This window comes from Triturus cristatus, chromosome 10 (genome assembly GCF_964204655.1).
Source record: "Triturus cristatus chromosome 10, aTriCri1.1, whole genome shotgun sequence".
Lineage (NCBI taxonomy): Eukaryota > Metazoa > Chordata > Amphibia > Caudata > Salamandridae > Triturus > Triturus cristatus.
The window spans coordinates 356,412,354-356,431,533 of record NC_140593.1 but is presented as its reverse complement, the minus strand read 5'-3'; the positions used below and the strand labels follow the sequence as shown (position 1 = coordinate 356,431,533).

At 46.9% G+C, this 19,180-nt stretch overlaps 1 protein-coding gene across 1 annotated transcript in view; it reads right to left on the bottom strand.

Moving 5' to 3' along the window:
* Positions 1–19,180, bottom strand: part of KIF15 (kinesin family member 15) — a 322,611-nt gene that overhangs the window by 226,660 nt on the left and 76,771 nt on the right. Inside the window, exons 3-4 of the mRNA XM_085631096.1 lie at positions 17,371–17,557; positions 703–779 (exon numbers count right to left, since the gene is read on the bottom strand). Coding sequence (XP_085487222.1) covers positions 703–779; positions 17,371–17,557 — 264 coding nt within the window. The remainder of the gene's footprint in view (positions 1–702; positions 780–17,370; positions 17,558–19,180) is intronic.

The window sequence follows — 19,180 nt, the reverse complement described above, 5'->3', positions numbered from 1 at the left end:
TTTCACTTTCCTCATAACACTAGCTCTTGCTGAACTTACGACCTTACATACGTTTACATGCTCTTAAAGGGTCAGTCTGTGCAATATAGTAAGTGAATAATAAAATTTGGTATGTCGAAGAACTGCCATACCTCAAGTCTCAAACAGTGCAACAATGCACGATGCAATAAACTTGTAATGAGGATTACATAATTAGGCAAATGAAATGGCTGATTAACATGTAGGTATAAAGAGGAAAAGATGCAGCGGATATATCAATTTTAACTGGCTTCCTTTACCATATGTTGGCCTTGAAAACCATTTGCTGTGTAATTCATTCCTCAATGCTCTGACTATGACTCTCTAAATCGATCATCTTTATATAATGGAGAGTTCACCTCGGTGGTTGGCCACAGCATTAGCAGTAAGGCACTGGAAGTACTCTAAACAAAACAAAGTAAGTAGCTCCTTCCAAAGAGACTACAGAATGTTGATAGCTTGTGTAACTTAAGTATCCTATAAATGCAAGTTTTTCAAACCTTTGGGTGGATACACAGGTGAGTCAAAAAGAGGGCTGTGAGCGTGTCACCTGGTGGGCCCAGCCAATGAATCGTAAGTCAAAAACAAATGTTGAAAATTGAAGCAGTCGACTAACAACACACCTAAAGTTACTAAAGTAATGGAGTATGCCTTATACTTCAGAACACAATTGCAACTACTTACTAGGCAAAGATGGTCCCATTGTAGCCATTCATGCAGGATTCCACAATGTTTTTGGCCACAATCGAAAACACAGATTCCTAGGAGGAATAAAAGGAAAAAGTAAACATCCAAGATGGACAAATGTTATTTGTACAATGCAGACACTGAACATCCAAATTACAACTAAAATGATTACATCTGGCGACTATAAGAGGTGCTCCAAGTTAAGACAAATTCGAAATTGTCAGGACAAAAATTCTATTAATGAAGTAATGGGAATCTTATACAAATACGAGGAAGTAGAAAACAAACAGCGGTGTAATTACGAGCGATGGGTCTTTAATCTAGCAAGAGAACGAACAGATCTCATGTACTGCGATCAACATAGGCAGCTGACTCGGTCCCAGTAGGTGACAGATGGGTTCGTTAAATGTTATCAGCTACTTATGTTAGTATATTATAACCTATGTGGCAATGAACGCACTTGCTGAGTGATGCAATCTGAAAGGAATTTAAAAAAAATATAAGTAGTCAGAAAACCTAACCCTGCTCCAAACCCTTCCTGAACACACTCAAATCAGCCATCATTAAACCCCAGCGCCCTCTCCAAGACAAAGGTAGAGTTAACAACCACCCATTGTTCACTGAAACCTACGCAAACTCAAAAAAGAATGTCAATCCCAACAAAACGGTGCAAATGTCATGCCCAGCAATTAGATCGCAGAGGCAAACACCAAAAGACAACATAACAAAGCATACTTAGGGGCAAAATGTTGTATGTGTCAAATATCAGTATATATATTTATTGAATGAGCATCAATGGGAGCATTCTGAAAAATGACCTCTTCAATGTATTGCAAAAATTTAACAGCAAAGGCACCACTTCAACCATGCCACAGACACGAGTCTCTGCCACTCCCTAGGCACCTCCTTCATTTGAAGAAAAAAAAGAAAAGAAAATCAGGGCAACTATACCCCTCAGCAACCAAACGCACACACGCAAAAAAAAAACTATCCCTCGTCACACAACCAGACACTTACCTGCAGCTTAACCGTTAACACGCATTAACTGGAAACCATCCTCCCAGACGTGTAGACTGTGAAAAATGCTGTCAATTCTTGCCTTACCACCATTGCTGCAACTCATGCAGAGATGCTGGCTGCACCAGTGTCCCCTTAAGTCAACAGCTCACTATATAACAGAGTACTTCTACCCTTCTTTTTTTTTTTTTTTTTTATTTGTTTATTGGTTTTTATTACAGCCTCAAATACAAAAGTGGACAACATGTTCAGGGTACACAACATTTCAGTCGGGCAGTCATAGATGTACAGTACAATTAAGTAGGACTTTTTTTTGCGACACGTCTATTCAGCTCCAGTTCAACTTTAGGCGACACACAGGGCTCTCCCCTATACTTATTCCATTGCGACCACTTCTTATCCCATTTTTTGGGGCACCCCCTCATCTTAAAAACCTCAGTTTCTGCAAGCATACATCTGTCCATTTCCTTAGCCCATATGGTGACGAATGGTGGGTCTGCGCCACTTCTACCCTTCTTGAAATAGTCCCTTATTACTCATCCAATAAATGCCACACTTTACCCCACAGACACCACCAATTATCGCATCACTGCAAAGCTTCTTGGAATGCTAAAATCTAGAAAAGGTGGTCAAAGCCCATCTTCAAAAATCCCTGAGAAAGCAAGTATGTCCTTTGCACCAATAAATCAGGCTTCAACCCTAAACACGGAACAGACTCCAGACACCACCTCCCTCCACACCACCGACAACCAGCCAACCATCACCACCTGGAAGCCTGCCATCACTGAAGACACCACCACGACCATGACGAACACCCACGCAGGAGCCACCATGGACTCCTGCCCACCACACATCTACCACAGAGCCGCCGCCATAGCACCCGAACTAGGCCGAATCATTAACGCCTCCTTCGAATCTGGCATTTTCCCCAACGACTGAAAGCAGGCAGAGGTCAAACCCCTCCTCAAGAAAGAAGCCCTCGGCCGACCCGATGGACCCGAAAAACTACCGGCCCATCTCTCTTCTCCCCTTCCCTGCCAAAATCAGTGATTCGTAAAGGCCCAGCTGACCACCTTCATCGAAGAGAACGCCATCCTAGACCCCTCCCAGTCCGGATTCCGCAGCAACCACAGCACCGCGACCGCCCTCCTCGCTGCCACCGACGACATCTGCATGCTACTGGACCAGGGCCACACTGCGGCCCTCATCCTACTAGACCTCTCAGCAGCCTTCGACACAGTCTCACATCGCACTCTCGCAGCCAGACTCCACGACGCCGGGATACGAGGAACCGCCCTCAACTGAATCGGATTCTTTCTCTTCAGAAGAACCCAGAGGGTGGACTCCCACCCTTCCTCTCCGAACCCACTGAGATCAACTGCGGAGTACCCCAAGGATCCTCGCTCAGCCCCATGCTCTTCAACATCTACATGGCCCTCCTCGCCGCCATCGTCAGACAGCATGGGCTCAGCATAGTATCATAAGCCGACGACACCCAGCTCATCCTCTCCCTAACGAAGAACTCCGAAGACACCAGACTCTGCTTCCAGGAAGGAATGAAGGACGTCACAGCCTGGATGAACAACAGCTGCCTGAAGCTCAACTCGGAGAAGACAGTGGGCCTCGTCCTCGGACCCTCTACCACCACTTGGGACAACACCTGGTGGCCCTCCGCCCTCGGGGGCGCCCCCCAACCACCCTTTCGGATCATGTACAGAACCTCATCATTCATGACTCCTCCCTCACCATGACCCGCCAGATCAACTCCATCGCCTCCACCAGCTTCAACTGCCTCTGTATCTGCCGCAAGACTTTCAAATGGATCCCCCCCGCGAATGCCGAAAGACCATCACCCACGCTTTCATAACAAGCAGACTGGACTACAGCAACGCCCTCTACGCAGGAATGAACAGAACTCTCCTACACAAGCTCCAAACCATCCAGAACACCGCAGCCTGACTCTTCCTCGGAACCCCACAGCACAAACACATGACCCAACAACTACAAGACCTCCATTGGCTCCCCGTTGAGAAGAGAGTAACCTTCAAATTACTCACCCACGCCTACAAATCCCTCCACAACATCGGACCCATATAACTCAACGAGACTCTCCTTCCACGTACCCAAAAGGAACCTCCGCTTCGCTGACCTCACCCTGGCAGAAACCCCACGCATCCGCAGAAACAGGACAGACGGAAGAGCCTTCCCCTACGTCGCAGCCAAGGCCTGGAATGAGCTACTTGTCAACATCAGACGCTCCCCTACCCTGCACACCTTCAGGAAGAACCTCAAGACCTGGCTCTTCGACTTAACCGGAGCTGAACTACCCGCCTCCTCTCCCTCCCAGCGCCTTGAGACCCTCACGGGTGAGTAGCGCGCTTTATAAAACCCTGATTGATTGAACAGAGACAGTTCCAATCCATGTCAAGCTTTGCTGAACACAGCAGCTAAGCAATCACCCAGCATGATGACTTTCGCCAGCCTTTCCTCCATTTTGACAAGGTGCACCACAACATTCTACTAAATAGAATCCAATCAACAGCAAACCAGTCTCAACATATAATTTAGTGCTTACTTTTAGGGGAGAACTCATCCAAAGACTCAGGACTTACTTTCTCCCACCTACAGAGTCATATGCCGCGTCCCCAAGGCTCTCATATATCCTTCCCTCGATCCCTCATTATCCAGAGCCCATTTTACTTGGAATAATGAATATGCTACTTACCAGTATGCATCTGTTCTTGGCATGTAGGGCTGCTGACATTCATATCTGTGCATAGATCGCCGCCTAGTGTTGGGTCCGGATGTTTGCACGTTGTTGTCCTGGAAGAGTCTTCGAAGTATCCTTGGATAGGTGACTCCTCCCCTGGACTACAGTGCGCATGGGCATCCTCTCCATCCTCAGATTGTTTTTCGCCATTGTGGCAGTGATGGAGTAGATACAGAAAGTGATGACCATGCTTGCAGTAATTCTGAGAGCTGCAGCTGCGACAGGCGCCGGGGAGGAGGGAGGGCGATATGAATGTCAGCAGCCCTACATGCCAAGAACAGATGCATACTGGTAAGTAGCATATTCAGTTCGAGGCATGTGGGCTGCTGAATTCATATCTGTGCATAGAATACATAGCAGTGCCCTCTATTAGCGGCGGCTACCCGTGCCAGCTGCAGCGGTCTGAAAAAGTGTTTTGAGAACAGCCTGTCCTACAGCTGCCTGCTGTTTTGACTGCACATCTACGCAATAGTGTTTTGTAAATGTGTGTGTAGTGGACCATGTGGCTGCTCTGCATATATCATGCAGGGGAATATTTCCTAGGAAGGCCATGGAAGCCCCCAACTTACGTGTTGAGTGGGCTCGTGGTGGAATAGTTAATGTGCGTTTTGCCTTTTGATAACAGATTTGAATACACTTAACTATCCATCTGGCTATCCCTGCTTTGGAGATGGCGTTACCTTTGTGGTGTGGGGCAAAGGCAACGAACAGTTGTTTTGTCTTCCTGAATGGTTTAGTCCTGTCGATGTAGTACATGAGGGCCCTCCGTACATCTAGTGTATGTAGTGCCCTTTCTGCAACAGTTTGTGGGTTTTGGAAGAAAACGGGCAGTTCAATAGTCTGGTTCATGTGGAACTGCGATATTACCTTGGGCATGAACTTGGGGTTGGTACGTAGTACGACCCTGTTGGCGTGAACCTGAATAAATGGCTCTTGAACGGTTAGTGCCTGGAGTTCACTAACTCTTCTGAGGGAAGTGATCGCTACTAGGAAGGCCACTTTCCAGGTAAGGAATTGAATCTCGCATGAGTGTAGAGGTTCAAAGGGTGGACCCATCAGGCGTGTGAGGACCAAGTTGAGGTTCCACATTGGAGCCGGTGGGTGACTAGGTGGAATGACTCGTTTGAGCCCTTCCAAGAATGCTTTGATGGCAGGCACTCTGAATAGAGAGAGGTGCTGCCTGGTTTGCAGATAGGCTGATATTGCGGGCAAATGGACACGTATAGAGGTGTACGCCAGATTGCATCGATATAGATGTAAGAGATAACAGATGATGTTTTGGATGGATGCGTCCAGCGGGTTGATGTCATTATTACCGCAATAAATGACGAACCTTTTCCATTTGGCTGCATAGCAAGCTCTGGTAGTGGGTCTCCTGGCCTCCTTGATGATGTCCATACAGTCAGGTGGCAGGTTGAGATAGCCAAACTCTAGGACTTCAGGAGCCAGATCGCCAGATTCAGCTGTTGCGGATCTGGGTGCTGAACCTCTCCATGGTTCTGCGTCAAATGCGCGGGTTTGATCCGCAGCCTTTGATGCGGCACCACGGAAAGTTCGAGGAAGGTGGTGTACCACGGCTGGCGTGCCCACGTGGGAGCAACTAGGACGAGTGTCAGGGAGTGTTGTCGGAGTTTGCGGGCCACTAGCGGTATCAATGGCGCTGGGGGAAAAGCGTACGCAAATCTGCCGGACCAGTTCATCCATATCGCAGTGCCCTGCGACTGCGGATGTGGGAATCTGGCGGCGAAGCTTTGGCATTTTGCATTTTCGCTTGTCGCGAATAGGTCTATCTCCGGATGACCCCACTGCTGAAAGTACGGTTGGAGTACTGATGGGTGTAACTCCCACTCGTGCATTTGGTGGCTGTGTCTGCTGAGCAGATCCGCCATCTGGTTGTCCTTGCCAGGGAGGTGTTCCGCCATGAGGAACATGTTCCTTTGAATGGCCCACTTCCACATGCTCTGAGCCAGATGAGACAACTGTGGAGAGTGTGTGCCTCCCTGTTTCTGTATGTAGTACATTGCGGTCATGTTGTCCGTCCGGATCAACACGACCTTGTTGCATAGATGTACTTTGAATGCCTTCATGGCTAGGAAGATTGCCATCAATTCCAGAAGGTTGATGTGCAACTTCTTTTGTTGTGTTGTCCATAGTCCTTGCACTGTGTAGTGGAGTACATGAGCTCCCCATCCCTGGAGAGACGCGTCCGCTGTCAGTACTATCTGTGGGACAGGCTCTTGGAACGGTCGGCCCTTGCAAAGGTTTTGTGGATTCCACCAATGCAGAGAGTTGTATGCCCGACCGCTCACCAACACTAGGTCCTTTAACTGTCCTTGAGCCTGATTCCACTGACGTGCTAGGCACTCCTGAAGTGGGCGCATATGTAATCTCGCGTGCGGGACTATGAAGATGCAGGAGGCCATCATGCCTATCAACTGCATAAACACTCGCGCTGGAAGTGAGTGATTGGGTTTGAATTTGGAGATCAGCAGTTGTATGCTGTTGATCCTCGCTAAATTTGGCTGAGCTGTGGCCGCCAGAGTGTCTATAGTCGCACCCAGGTACTGTTGTACGTGTGCGGGCTGGAGATGGGACTTTGGATAATTTAGTGAGAATCCCAGACTGTGAAGAAGGTGAATGGTGCGGGACATGTGGCTTGCACATTGCTGGGCTGACTTCGCTTGGACGAGCCAGTCGTCTAGGTAGGGGTAGACGTGTATATGCTGCCTCCGTAGATGTGCTGCCACCGTAGCTAGGCACTTCGTGAAAACCCTGGGCGCTGTTGTCACGCCGAAGGGAAGGACTTTGAACTGATAGTGCTGCCCCTGAACAGTGAACCTGAGGTATTTTTTGTGTGAGGGGTGGATGGGTATGTGAAAGTACGCATCCTTGAGGTCCAGTGTGGCTAGGAAGTCTCCCTGCTTGAGAAGCGGAAGGACTTGCTGTAGAGTGAGCATATGAAAGTGCTCTGAAAGAATGTACTGGTTCAGGGGTCTCAGGTCCAATATAGGTCTGAGCGACCCGTCCTTTTTTGGAATTAAGAAGTAGAGGGAGTACACTCCCGCACCCTGCTCGTGGATGGGTACGACCTCTATAGCGCCTTTTAGAAGCATACTTTGCACTTCTTGCTGTAAGAGCGTTAAGTGCTCTGAGGACATAGGACGGCTTCTTGGTGGTATTGTGGGTGGAGTGGAGGTTAACTCCAGACAGTAACCGTATTTTATAATATCTTTGACCCACCTGTCCGTGGTGATGGAATTCCACGTGGACAGGAACCTTTGTAGCCTTCCCCCGACAGGTGTTATGTGGTCGGGAGGAAGGGAGAGGGCGTCACTGCTTGTTCTTGGGGGAGGACCTGGTGTTGCCGTAGCCGCGTCCTCTGCCCTTTGTGCTGGAGCCACGATATCCACCTCGGGTGTTTTTATCATAGGTGGTCTGTGTATTGCCTTTGTTATATGTTTGTTGTGACCCCTGTCCTCTACCTGCTCCCTTGTTTCCAGGGCGACGAAAGGAGCCGCTCCGAAAGGACTGAGTTTGTAGTGCGCCCATGGACTTTGCAGTGTCCGTATCCTTTTTTATCTTTGAGGGTGGTGTCAACCTCTGGCCCGAATAAATAGTCGGGGTTGACGGGCTGGTTCAGTATATTGTTTTGTACCTCAGGCTTGAATCCTGAGATCCGTAGCCAGGCATGTCGTCGCAACATGACGCTTGTGTTTATGGCTCTGGCAGCCGTGTCTGCAGCATCTAGTGCGCATTTGATGGAAGCGTTCGTTAGTAGCTGTCCTTCTCTGATGAGCATTTCTGCGCCTTCCTTGAACTGGTCAGGGAGATGTTGGAATATTTGCTCCAGTGTGTCATAGTGCGCTCTATCATAGCGAGCAAGGAGCGCCTGAGTGTTGGCTATGCGCCATATGTTGGCAGCTTGGGCGGCAACTCGCTTGCCAGAGGTTTCTAACACCTTGGACTCTTTGTCCGGGGGAGGAGCGTCACCTGTTGTTTGCGAGTGTGCCCTCTTGCGTGCATTCGCTACGACGATGGAGTCGAGTGGTAATTGTCCTCGGATGTAAGTAGGATCCCCAGGTGCTGATCTGTATTTTTTATCAATCCTGGGGTTTATCACTCGTGCCCTGGTGGGTTCTTTGAAAATGTCCTTGGCTGGTTTGAGGACCCCCTTCAACATTGGCAGAGTCTTTACATGTCTTTCTGAGGATGCAAAGGTGTCCATTAGAAAGTCATCTTCGATGGTATCAGAGTGAAGCTGTACCCCATGGTTATTGGCAGCACGTTCGATAAGAACATTGAACGCCGCAGTATCCTCCGTAGGAGATGTCTTTGCCCCATAGAGTTGTGGATCCTGTGCATCGAGAGGTGCACTGGGGTCTGCAGGGTCGCCCCAAGTTTGATCAGGGTCCTGCTGGTCATCAGGGTCCGTGTCTACATGGTAGGGGACTTGGTCAGCCATGTAGTCCTCCAATGCGTCTGTATCGGAGCGTGTGGGGGAGAACCGGTGTGGATCCTGGTAGGATGAATGGAAGGGTTCATAAAGGAGAGGTTCCGATTCTGCAGGCAACTTCCTTTTTAGTGGGATCCTGAAAGGGTCCAATGGCGGCTCCGAAGTTATCCTTCGGTCGTGGAGAATCATCCTGCCAGTGCCGGCGTCGATGATACGTGCCGGAGACGTCTCAGCAGGTGTGACCGTAGGTTGGGTGACCCGTGTCCTGAGTTGGAACATTTTTGGGATTGTCGACGGAGGCAAGCCGAAGGTAATGTTGGTCGGCACCGAAGAGGCTGCTGGAGCTCCGACCGAACCGGAGCCCGACGTGTCCTGGAGGACAGTTGTGGTTTTGCTGCCTTGCGTCGCACCAGGTCGTACTTGGGGCGCCTTCGAGGCTTTGGCACCGGCCAGGCTCGTAGAGGCGGCCGTAGATTTTTTCGGCGCCGGCGGTTCATCGAGTTGAGGTGAAGAGATCACCGTCGAAGTCTTCGATACCTGAGGCTTAGGTGTCGTCGAGGGAGCGATGTGAGACACAGCAGGCGGTACGGCCCTTGGTGTCGTCGGTGCCGGTAGCCGAGCAGGTTTGTCGGTCCCGATGGCTTTTTTCCGTTTGTCGACTCCAACGTCGCCCGCTTCAAGTTCGGCACCGAAGTCCCTCTTGGTGCGGTCGGTGCCGACGCGGTGCGCTGGCGTCGAAGGCCTCGATCCGACCAGCGCTACTTTCAGTTTCGGTTTCGGTGGAACCTGAGCAGCTTTCGGTTTCGGTTTTGTGGTAGGGAAACCAGCCTGTTTATGTAGTAATGGCTGCCGCTGAACGTCCGAGGCCGGGCCCGAGGGCGGGGCCGAAGAACTGCGGGATGGGTCTCGGGTAAGGCCCGAAGGCGATCCCTCGACCGGAGCCATAGGCTGTGGCACTGGTGTTTGAACGGTTTGAACAGGTAGGCCTTGTTCATCATTGGAGCTACTTTCTTCGGCCCCTAAGGCCTCCTCGTCGTCTCCTACCTCGGTGTCGTCTTCACCTCTGTGGAAGAGTGACTCGTCTTCCTCGTCCGATCCGGGTTCGTGTTCGGAAACGGGACTGGAGGGCAAGACTTCCAATTCCTCGACGTCTTCGGCGTCGAAGATGTCTGTTGGGGCCGGTGCCGCGTGCTGCGCCTCAAGTCTCGCCGCTCGTCGATTCCGCAGAGTCTTCTTGGAGCGGAACCGGGCACAGGCCATGCATGTTGATTCGTCGTGGTCCGGCGAAAGGCATTTGTTGCACACCGGATGGACGTCGATGTGTGGGTACTTCGCATTGCATACCGGACACCTTTTGAATGGCGTCCTCGATTCCATCGTCGAAGTAGTCGATGGACGGGTAAATGCGAAAAAAGTCGGTGCTGAAAGTTAGTAAACGAACAGGATTGTATCGAAACCCGATCGATAAACAGTACCGACGCAAACTAAAGGCCTTTTGGCCTCGAAAAAATATTTTCCTAACTTGAGCTAAGATAGCACATCCGAACCCAATGGCGGAAAAAAACAATCTGAGGATGGAGAGGATGCCCATGCGCACTGTAGTCCAGGGGAGGAGTCACCTATCCAAGGATACTTCGAAGACTCTTCCAGGACAACAACGTGCAAACATCCGGACCCAACACTAGGCGGCGATCTATGCACAGATATGAATTCAGCAGCCCACATGCCTCGAACACATTATTCCATTGCCTCTCCCTTATCAGATTTGAGACCCTTTGCTCATTAATCTATCCATAATCACATATTAGTCATTTCAGCTTTGGATAAGTTCGCTATTACTTAATTAATTGAATGTTTACATTTTTCTTTATACTTGTGTGTAGATACAACTGTTTGTTTATGAATTATAAACAGCCTTACACTAATCCACTGTGTAATTCTATAAAATATACAGCAGGTAGCACACACAAATTATATCAGGAGAGGATGTTGTGGATGTGGACTAATATGGTTAATTAGAACTGGGGGGCCTCTTCCTTGAATCACTAGTTATTTCTCCTAATGAAGAGCCTTCTGTTTTCTCACTATGACCTAGTTCACACAATTTAGCAGACCTATTTATCAGCAGAAACGTGGGAGCATTTTACCAATTGTAGGTGTCTATTTTCTGTGTTGTAGGTAAACCATGCACAACCCTGAACACTGTATTGCCCACAGCTGTTAAAAGCATTGCATCACTCTTACTTTCTTTGCCACGCCATCAACCGCACAGTCAAGGAAACAAATTCAAGGCCAAAAGCCTTCTTGTAGAGCAAAGAAGGAATAGGTGCCAGTCTTCTACCCTGCTAAGTCAAGGAAGCCACTCAAAAGGTAAGTTCACTTTAAGGCTCTCACTGCAAACCCCCCATTAAAGGCTGGAAATCACCAGCATGCAATCCTGGCTGAATGTCTGAAAGCTGCACATTCTCAAAGGAAAGCAAGGGAAGGAAGATGCACAGAGATAGGAGAAACTGAATTACTTGCCTGTGTGAGATATTTGCGTTGTCTGTGGGAGACCCACAGGATATCACCAAATTGTCCAATTCACAGAAGTGAAGGCAGAGCCAGAGTAGCAGCTTCACACCTGCAGCCTATCTAAAATATTCATGGGGAAAGCGGAAGAGTATCTTTTCTGCTGAGCAAGAGGACTTAAAGCCCTTTGTTGTGCTTTGACAAGCATTCGACTTCCTCCAAATCAATAAGGTTACCATACCTGAAGAAGGAATGCATTAGAAATGCAACTATAGTGTTCTTTTCTGCTCTCTGTACCTGGACCAGACAGTTCCAATTGCAAAGATAGTAACCTCAGAGCAGCACTGAGGAAGAGAGTCTCTGGTTGAAAGAGGCATCTTGATCTGCTATTTGGAACCTGTGAAATTCCAACAACGATTCGATATGTTCTCTAAAAGGGCCAAATAGGCTTTGTAGGAAAATACATTACTAGTCTGTGTTGGTCACAAACTAGATCATCCATTTACCCCATTCTTTCCGGTATCACTATCACCACACTTGCCCTTTGACATATGCAACACATATCCTTGGTAGATTCTACTCTCTTGATACCACACAAGGGCAATGATGGGTAGTCTGAGCACTCAAATTTGCACTTCTTGCCTCTTATACACTATTAGTTTCACGTACTGGATGCTGGCAATAATCCATACAGCTGGGGAGTGCAAGTTTCTGCCCCTTTTTGCACATGGCAACTATGCCAACTTTAAACAGACCATTCTTTCTAGGACATGCATGCCATACAAATACCTGGAAGAGTGGCGAGTTCCCCCTTGGTCCCAAAAAGACTCATGACGCAAATATGTGGAGTTTATATTGTGTGCTGCAAAGCCTCACCCTTGACTGCTGGATGTCTTTGTGGAATGCCATGTAAACAATTACATTGAGCTTCTATTAAACATTAGAAAAAATTGGTAATGAGCTAGGCATTGCAGTACAGCACAAGCTTGTGGTAAAGATAGCAATTTCAGCAACGAATTATGATGTTGGAGGGCAGGAAGCAGAAAGGCCAGAAACAAGGGAATTTGCAGACCATGTTCTAGTCAAACACTCTTAAATAATTGCCCCTTGGCCTCGCTGCCATCAGCCAGACCAAATGCATCAGTAGGTGCATCACCGAGGGAGCAAAACATAGATGGCTGTTCTCCTGATACAAAGTCTGGAAGGAAACGAATACTTAGACCAACTAGGGTTCATTTAACCTCCACATGGCAATATAGGAGGACTCATTTTCTCAGGACCATAATACAAGTATAGACACATCTACCCACCCTGTAGGATATGCTTTTATGGTTACCCCCACTTTTAGGCTGGTCTTATGCTGTTTCTGACTAGACTGACTGGTATCCTTCTAATCAGGACCCCAGTCTCTGTGCTTTCTCCCCTAAATTGGTTATGGTAAGTACTTGGGTACATCCCAGATTGGACACTGGTGTACCTTTATCAGTCCCTAGTATATGGTAATAAGGTACCCAGGGCATAGATACACAGGGGTCCCCCATGGGCTGAAGCATGCATTATGCCATCCATGGGAGACCACTCAAACTGTTCCTAAAGACCTGCCATTGCAGTTTGTGTAAGATGGTGCCAGCACCCCTTACGACAGATAAGTTTGCTTATATCGGAGGACGCTGTACTTAAAACCTATAAGTCACCCCTAAGGCAAGCCTTTCAATCCTGAAGGCAGGGTGCTTGGTTTTAAGTGTGAGGGTGTCCCTGCATGAGCAGGGCACCCTTACAACCTCCGGAGTCCATTCTCCTGGGTTGTAAGTGCATCAGCAATTAGGAAATATAGAGTGTCCATGCGTCATTATGCAATGACCATCCCTAAACTGGCTGTAACGAAACCTGTCATGTTTAGTATCAAACATGTTGGAATCATACCCCCACACTGTAAATGGTGTGGGAGGTATGATTCCACGCACTAACGCTTCTGAGGCCCTCAGTGCTTCTGGTACCAGTCTTCCAGAACCGTGCAGCAAGCTAGGGCTGCTGCCAACCAGAGACCCGTTTCTGCCCTCTTGCTGCTGAGCCAAACATGAACAATGGAGAGCTGAACAATAGATATCCTGTCACAGGGAGGTGAAACTACCTCCCAGATAGGGTTTAGTGTATTCGGGTAGGGTTGGGGCGCTTGCCAGCGCCACCGAGACTGCTTGAAGGGCACATTTGGTACCCTCCGTGCAAACGCCAGTTCAAACCAGTTCAGGGAGCTGTTGGCTCCCGCTCTGGGGCAAAACTGGACAAAGGACATGGGAGTATCCTCTCCACTGTCCAGCCCCTCCTCTGGGAGGGACCCCTGAATCGTCCCACCCCTTTGCTTAGGGCACTTAAGGGCTTACCTGTGGGTGGGTCCCTAGATTAGTCATTTGACAAGAATCATATCAAGACACCACTTCATCTTCGACCGTCAGGGCACTCTGGACTTCTCTCGAGGGTCTTCTTTTACTTCAGTGGGCTCCCCTGAGCGGGGCCTTTTCTGACTCCCCTGCTTGTGGCGAGTCCCTTGGGCCTTGCTGGTCCCAACACTGCACCTTTTTCGCTTGCCACACGGTTTGCAGTTGCCAAGGTTTGTTGGTGGTTCTGACGAACACCAACCCCTCTCGGCATCCGACGTGGGACAGCTCATGAACGGCTCCTGGTCTTCCACTGAGTCACCTGGTTCACACAGTTGCACCTCCGAGGTCACCATCAACTCTCCTGTAACACCTGACTTCGGTGGGCATTTGTCTTCCGTGCCTCCTGGTCACTCCTGAGTCGCATAGACTGTCCCCTCTGCTTGCAGGTGCTTCTCATCTTGAATCCACCTTTGGGTTCCACCAGACACTTTGCCAGCGGCACCTTCCAGAAGTCCTCCACTGAGTTCAACGGCGGTTTCCGATGCCACTGCGCACCTATGCACTCAACTTCCCTGATGTAGGTATCCTGGTTCCTAGGGTATCCGCGGGTAAGATGGCTCTCCAACCTTCTGTCTTCCACAGGGTTTCTTCAGGGTCCACTGGGGAGGGAACTTCTTTAAAATTGCAGCCGCGACTTACCCATTGACTTGAATTGAGCACGCGGTCGTGCTTCCACTCTGCACACGGCCTCTGTGGGTTTCCTGGCTACTTACCTCAGGTGGTTCCTTGGGTCCCCAGCACTTCTAAGTCTTCTGGTCATAGTCTTGACCTGGATCGTGGTTCGCATCCCACTATGTTATTATATGGTTTGGTTTCCCACGGGCGACCACTGTGTATTTGTGCTACCTACCTGTTTTTACTGCGAAGTATTGTGTGCATTGTGTTATATCCCCGGGTAGGAGATATTGTTGTGTGTTACTGAGTGACTTATAATAAATACCCATTTTTATAAATACACTGGGGTTCTTTTTCACTTAACCTGTGCCAATAAGATTAGGATCTAGTAAAACAAGCTGCTTTACACTCCTTCTGGACTAACCCTGAAGTCTGCTCTCCACAGCTACCACTTCAAGAGCTTTCTAAGGTTGTCTAAGACCACTAAAATCACCATAAGGGATGTCTGGATTAGGGCAGGGTGCTACACTTACATAAGTGAGCACCATATACTAACCCAGCCTCCTACACACCCTCAGAATAAAGGGGAAGAGGGCATAATGGCGTGATTTCTTCCAAGATCATCTGTTGGGGTCTGAATTTTGTTGCATCCGAGGGGGTGGCCAAATAGGGACAGCACAGCTATGAGCATAGTTTCTTGCAATGAGGTTACACTACACAGGAGCGTGAAGTTCCCAACACCCTGGACATACAGTGTGAGGTCAAAAACAATAGTGTTCCATGTGTATTTTTCTATTGCACGAGTAAACCCAAACCCGTGCAGCACAAACCCTTTGGCTGTCAGCATACAGTGTGCAATATGGCTGCGGTTATGAGGATTGTCCGATGCCAAGATATGCTTCCACGTGTGTGAGATATTCATGATTGCATATATGGTTCATTATTACAAAAGCCTTTACTATTTGGCTAGGCATTCTAAGGAAATACAGTGAGCTGCAATCTCAGCTTGCTTTACCGACAGGGATTGAGACACAAAAATATACATATGGTTGCTCACTGAATATATGCACATACATGTAGAAGAACAAAAGCAAGAATGGTGTTTGGTTTTATATAAAATGTACTCCAACAACATTTTACTTTTGAGGAGAAAAAAAAAACGAAGGAGAGTCAAAGACAGTTTCTCTAAACTATTGAACAAATATAAAGACCAACTTTAAATACCCTTTCTCCGAGGCATCAATTAATGAAATATGGTTGATGCATGTCAGTATTTAAAAAACTTAAAATAATGGCGAATTAGTATAAAACCTTTGAGGGCAACATTATAGGAAACCTGTAAAAAAAAAAAAAAACAAATACCACCGTTCTTACAAAAGGTTAAAGAAAACTGCACTCAGTACCATGGCCTTGCATGGATGCAGATTTAGGAATGCCTAGGCATTTACGAAAGGAGGCCGAAAAACCATTCAGCTAACAAATGTCTGAATTCCATTTTAGCCTGAGCAAATACACATGTACAGTTACAAATGCAGAAATGTACAGTGCAAATTTGCTTGTTGAAAGTTATTTCCCCCCCTCTTTTCTACAGTAGGGAAATAGTTACTCCCATTGCAAAACTCCTTTGTCTACTCACCCACATTATATTTTTGGAGGGCATGGTCCCACCACAATCTGGAAAATGATTTAGTCCTGACACTGTTAGGAGTACACTTTCCACCTTTTCCAAGGTGGGAATGGGCTGAGTTGTTGGTGAATGCTCTTGAACATGTACGTTTGCGGGTGTTAACAAAGTCATAGGACATCGTAGCTCTGGAACTACCACTACCCACCTTTCTTCAGACCCTGTGAGTAGATTTGCTCACAAGAAAATCTTTATGCGAGCAATCCTTGAGTGCAAAACTAACGTTTGCATGTGTAAACCAGGCTTACACGTTTAAATAGCATTACGAATCAGACCCATTATATTTTGACTTTGCAGGTCCCTGCAGAGCTCATCTATGTGTAAAATGCAAACCAGTCGTTAATCTACAACTTGAGTACATGCTCACAGTTTATTCCAGTCAGGGGGCCTGAAGTGCAGTGAGATGAAATGACTTGTCCAAGAATTACACAATTTGCTCAACTGGAAAAAGTCAGACGGAGTGGTCTTGTTGATCCTCAATTGGCAACCTAGGTATTGGACCTAAACTAAAATCTGGGTTTATTCACATTTTATGAAATCGAGTAGATGCTTAAAAGTAATCACCACAAAGCATTTCACAAGACATCCAAAGAAAGGAGAAAAAGAAAGACAGCAATGGTACAGTTAAAACCATGTAATATATTGAACTCTGCTATAATCAGAACTCTGGCATATTAAAAGCACTGGCATACTCAGAGCTCTGCTGTGATAAAAAAAAATGCAGGACTTTAAGAGGCCAGTCATAAACAGAGCGGGTAAATACTCAAATATTTGACAGTAACAGGCCCTGGTATGATCAGCATTTGGTATAATCAGAAATACGTGATGAGTCTTGCTAGAATACAACCTTGGCATAATTGGTCACCTCACTGCATTTTATCAACTAAAACAGGTGGATTTTTATACAGAGCAAGTTAAATTTATGAAGCATTCTATCCCTTAGACAAGTAGATATTTTATGAAATTCCACACTTCTGACTAAAACATGTTGCCCAGTTAGCATGATGAAGATTGAATTTACTAATATCAAGGGATTCAAGCACAGCATTTCTGCTAAAAAAAAAACAATAAGCACTGGGTGGTTTTATATAATGACCCTGAAAAAGTCGCCATTGCAGCTGCTTAATGTCAAAAAGACCAAACCGAGATACAACAGTAACTTGAACCACTTAGTTACCTGTGTGGCATCCATATTTGCAACATGGTCAAACGTAAAGATTTTTGGCTCCGGCTTGGAATGCAGTCGTATGGTGTTGGAGGACAGGGCAGATAAGCACAGGCCAGGATCTCCCTCTGCCGGCATGAGTGTTCCTTCAGCAGGTGGACGTATTCTCACGAAAACCCGGATGGCATCCCCTTCAGCACTACAGGGAAATAATTTGAAATGAAAAGGTCCAAAAGCAAAACTTTGAAATTGACAAGAGTAAGATTTAGTCTCTTAGGATCCATCAGCAATCAAGGGGGATGAGCCTTCTTTCATGACATACGCAGTATCACCTTTCAATCATGCATAAGCCTATGACGAAAGATTCACAAAAAGATACCTCTTGATAGCAAGGCTGTTTTAGATGCAGTGTGGATAGGTTAAATTTCAATTCAATTCAAAAAAACTTTATTTCGGACAAAATGACCTAAAAAGTACATCACAGAGCAAACATTTTACATCTAAAATTTCATCGTATTATCAGTCATGATTAAAAGAAAAAGATAATAAGCAGTGATAATTATACACACATTTTCAATTTAGGAATACATTACATTTGGGATATAGGATTTGGACAAAGGTTACACAATGACATCGAAAAGTGCATGGTGCAATAAATACATAAATTAGCTAGAAGAAATAAAAAAAACCTCTGTATAAAAAGAAGTAAAAAGCTCATATATAAAACTATACATGAAACATCAGCGAGGTTATGAACTACTGTACTATCACGTTTGCTATAGGGCAATCGATACATTATTACAAGATCTCAGGTAAACCTTTCTAGTGCAACACATTGAAAACAGAAAACCAGCCACCGAGTATACTATTGGAATGCTTGTATCAGATTTCAGTATCCTAAATGTTTCAAGGCAGCGCCTACTGCCAAGATTCCTGCAAATCTGAACCAACCAACGTCTCCTTGCCTTCTGGTAGCCTGAACAACTAAAAAAAACATGGAGCTCAGTTTCCTCGGGGTGGTCGCATGCCGGGCACTGAATCATTTGTTGGTCTCTCCACTTGGCTGTAAAACAGCGAAGTGGAAGCACCCCATATCTATACTGTAAATAGAGCTTCCTAGCCGCTGGCGGCGTGATAAGATCTATTGCCGGCTCAAAGCAAGGAAAATCTTTCATTTCTAAAAAAACAACACTAGTGCATTTACCAGTCCCAGAAGGGGTATGGAGTTGTGTCAATCTGTATTCTTTATAGCATGCCTTCATATGACCCTTAGTTATTTGCAGACAGGCTGACTCAGGTTCAGACCAGCAATCTCCTAAACCCATGCTAGTTAATAGGGATTTTATGTGGTCAAGCCACGGAATTTTTACAGCGCCCCGTAACCTCAATACCTCTAATAATTCCTCCCTATAGGATATAAGTTCGAGGGAGGTCCAAAGGTGACGCCAGTACATTATGGGCTTAAGACTCGCTACTTCAGCTATTGGTATTATACCTGTGTCAAGACGTAGCGGAATCAACGGGGTACTACGAGGTAAGCTAAATAACTGTCTTAAGTACTGATTCTCCACCTGTGATATTTTTTCAAATTTAGGTGGCCCCATAGCTCTGCGCCATATAAAGCCCCACAACTTGCTTGAGCCCTATAGATTTCAATTGCTGGACTAACAGTTCTTTTGCTGGACCTATTAAAAACCTTCATGATGCCACCTGAAGATTGTGCTAGTTTAAGTGTGGATTTTGTAATATGAGCCCCCCATTCCATAGACTCGGTGATTGTAATGCCTAAATACACAAAGGATGACACGCTCTCAAGAGGCTT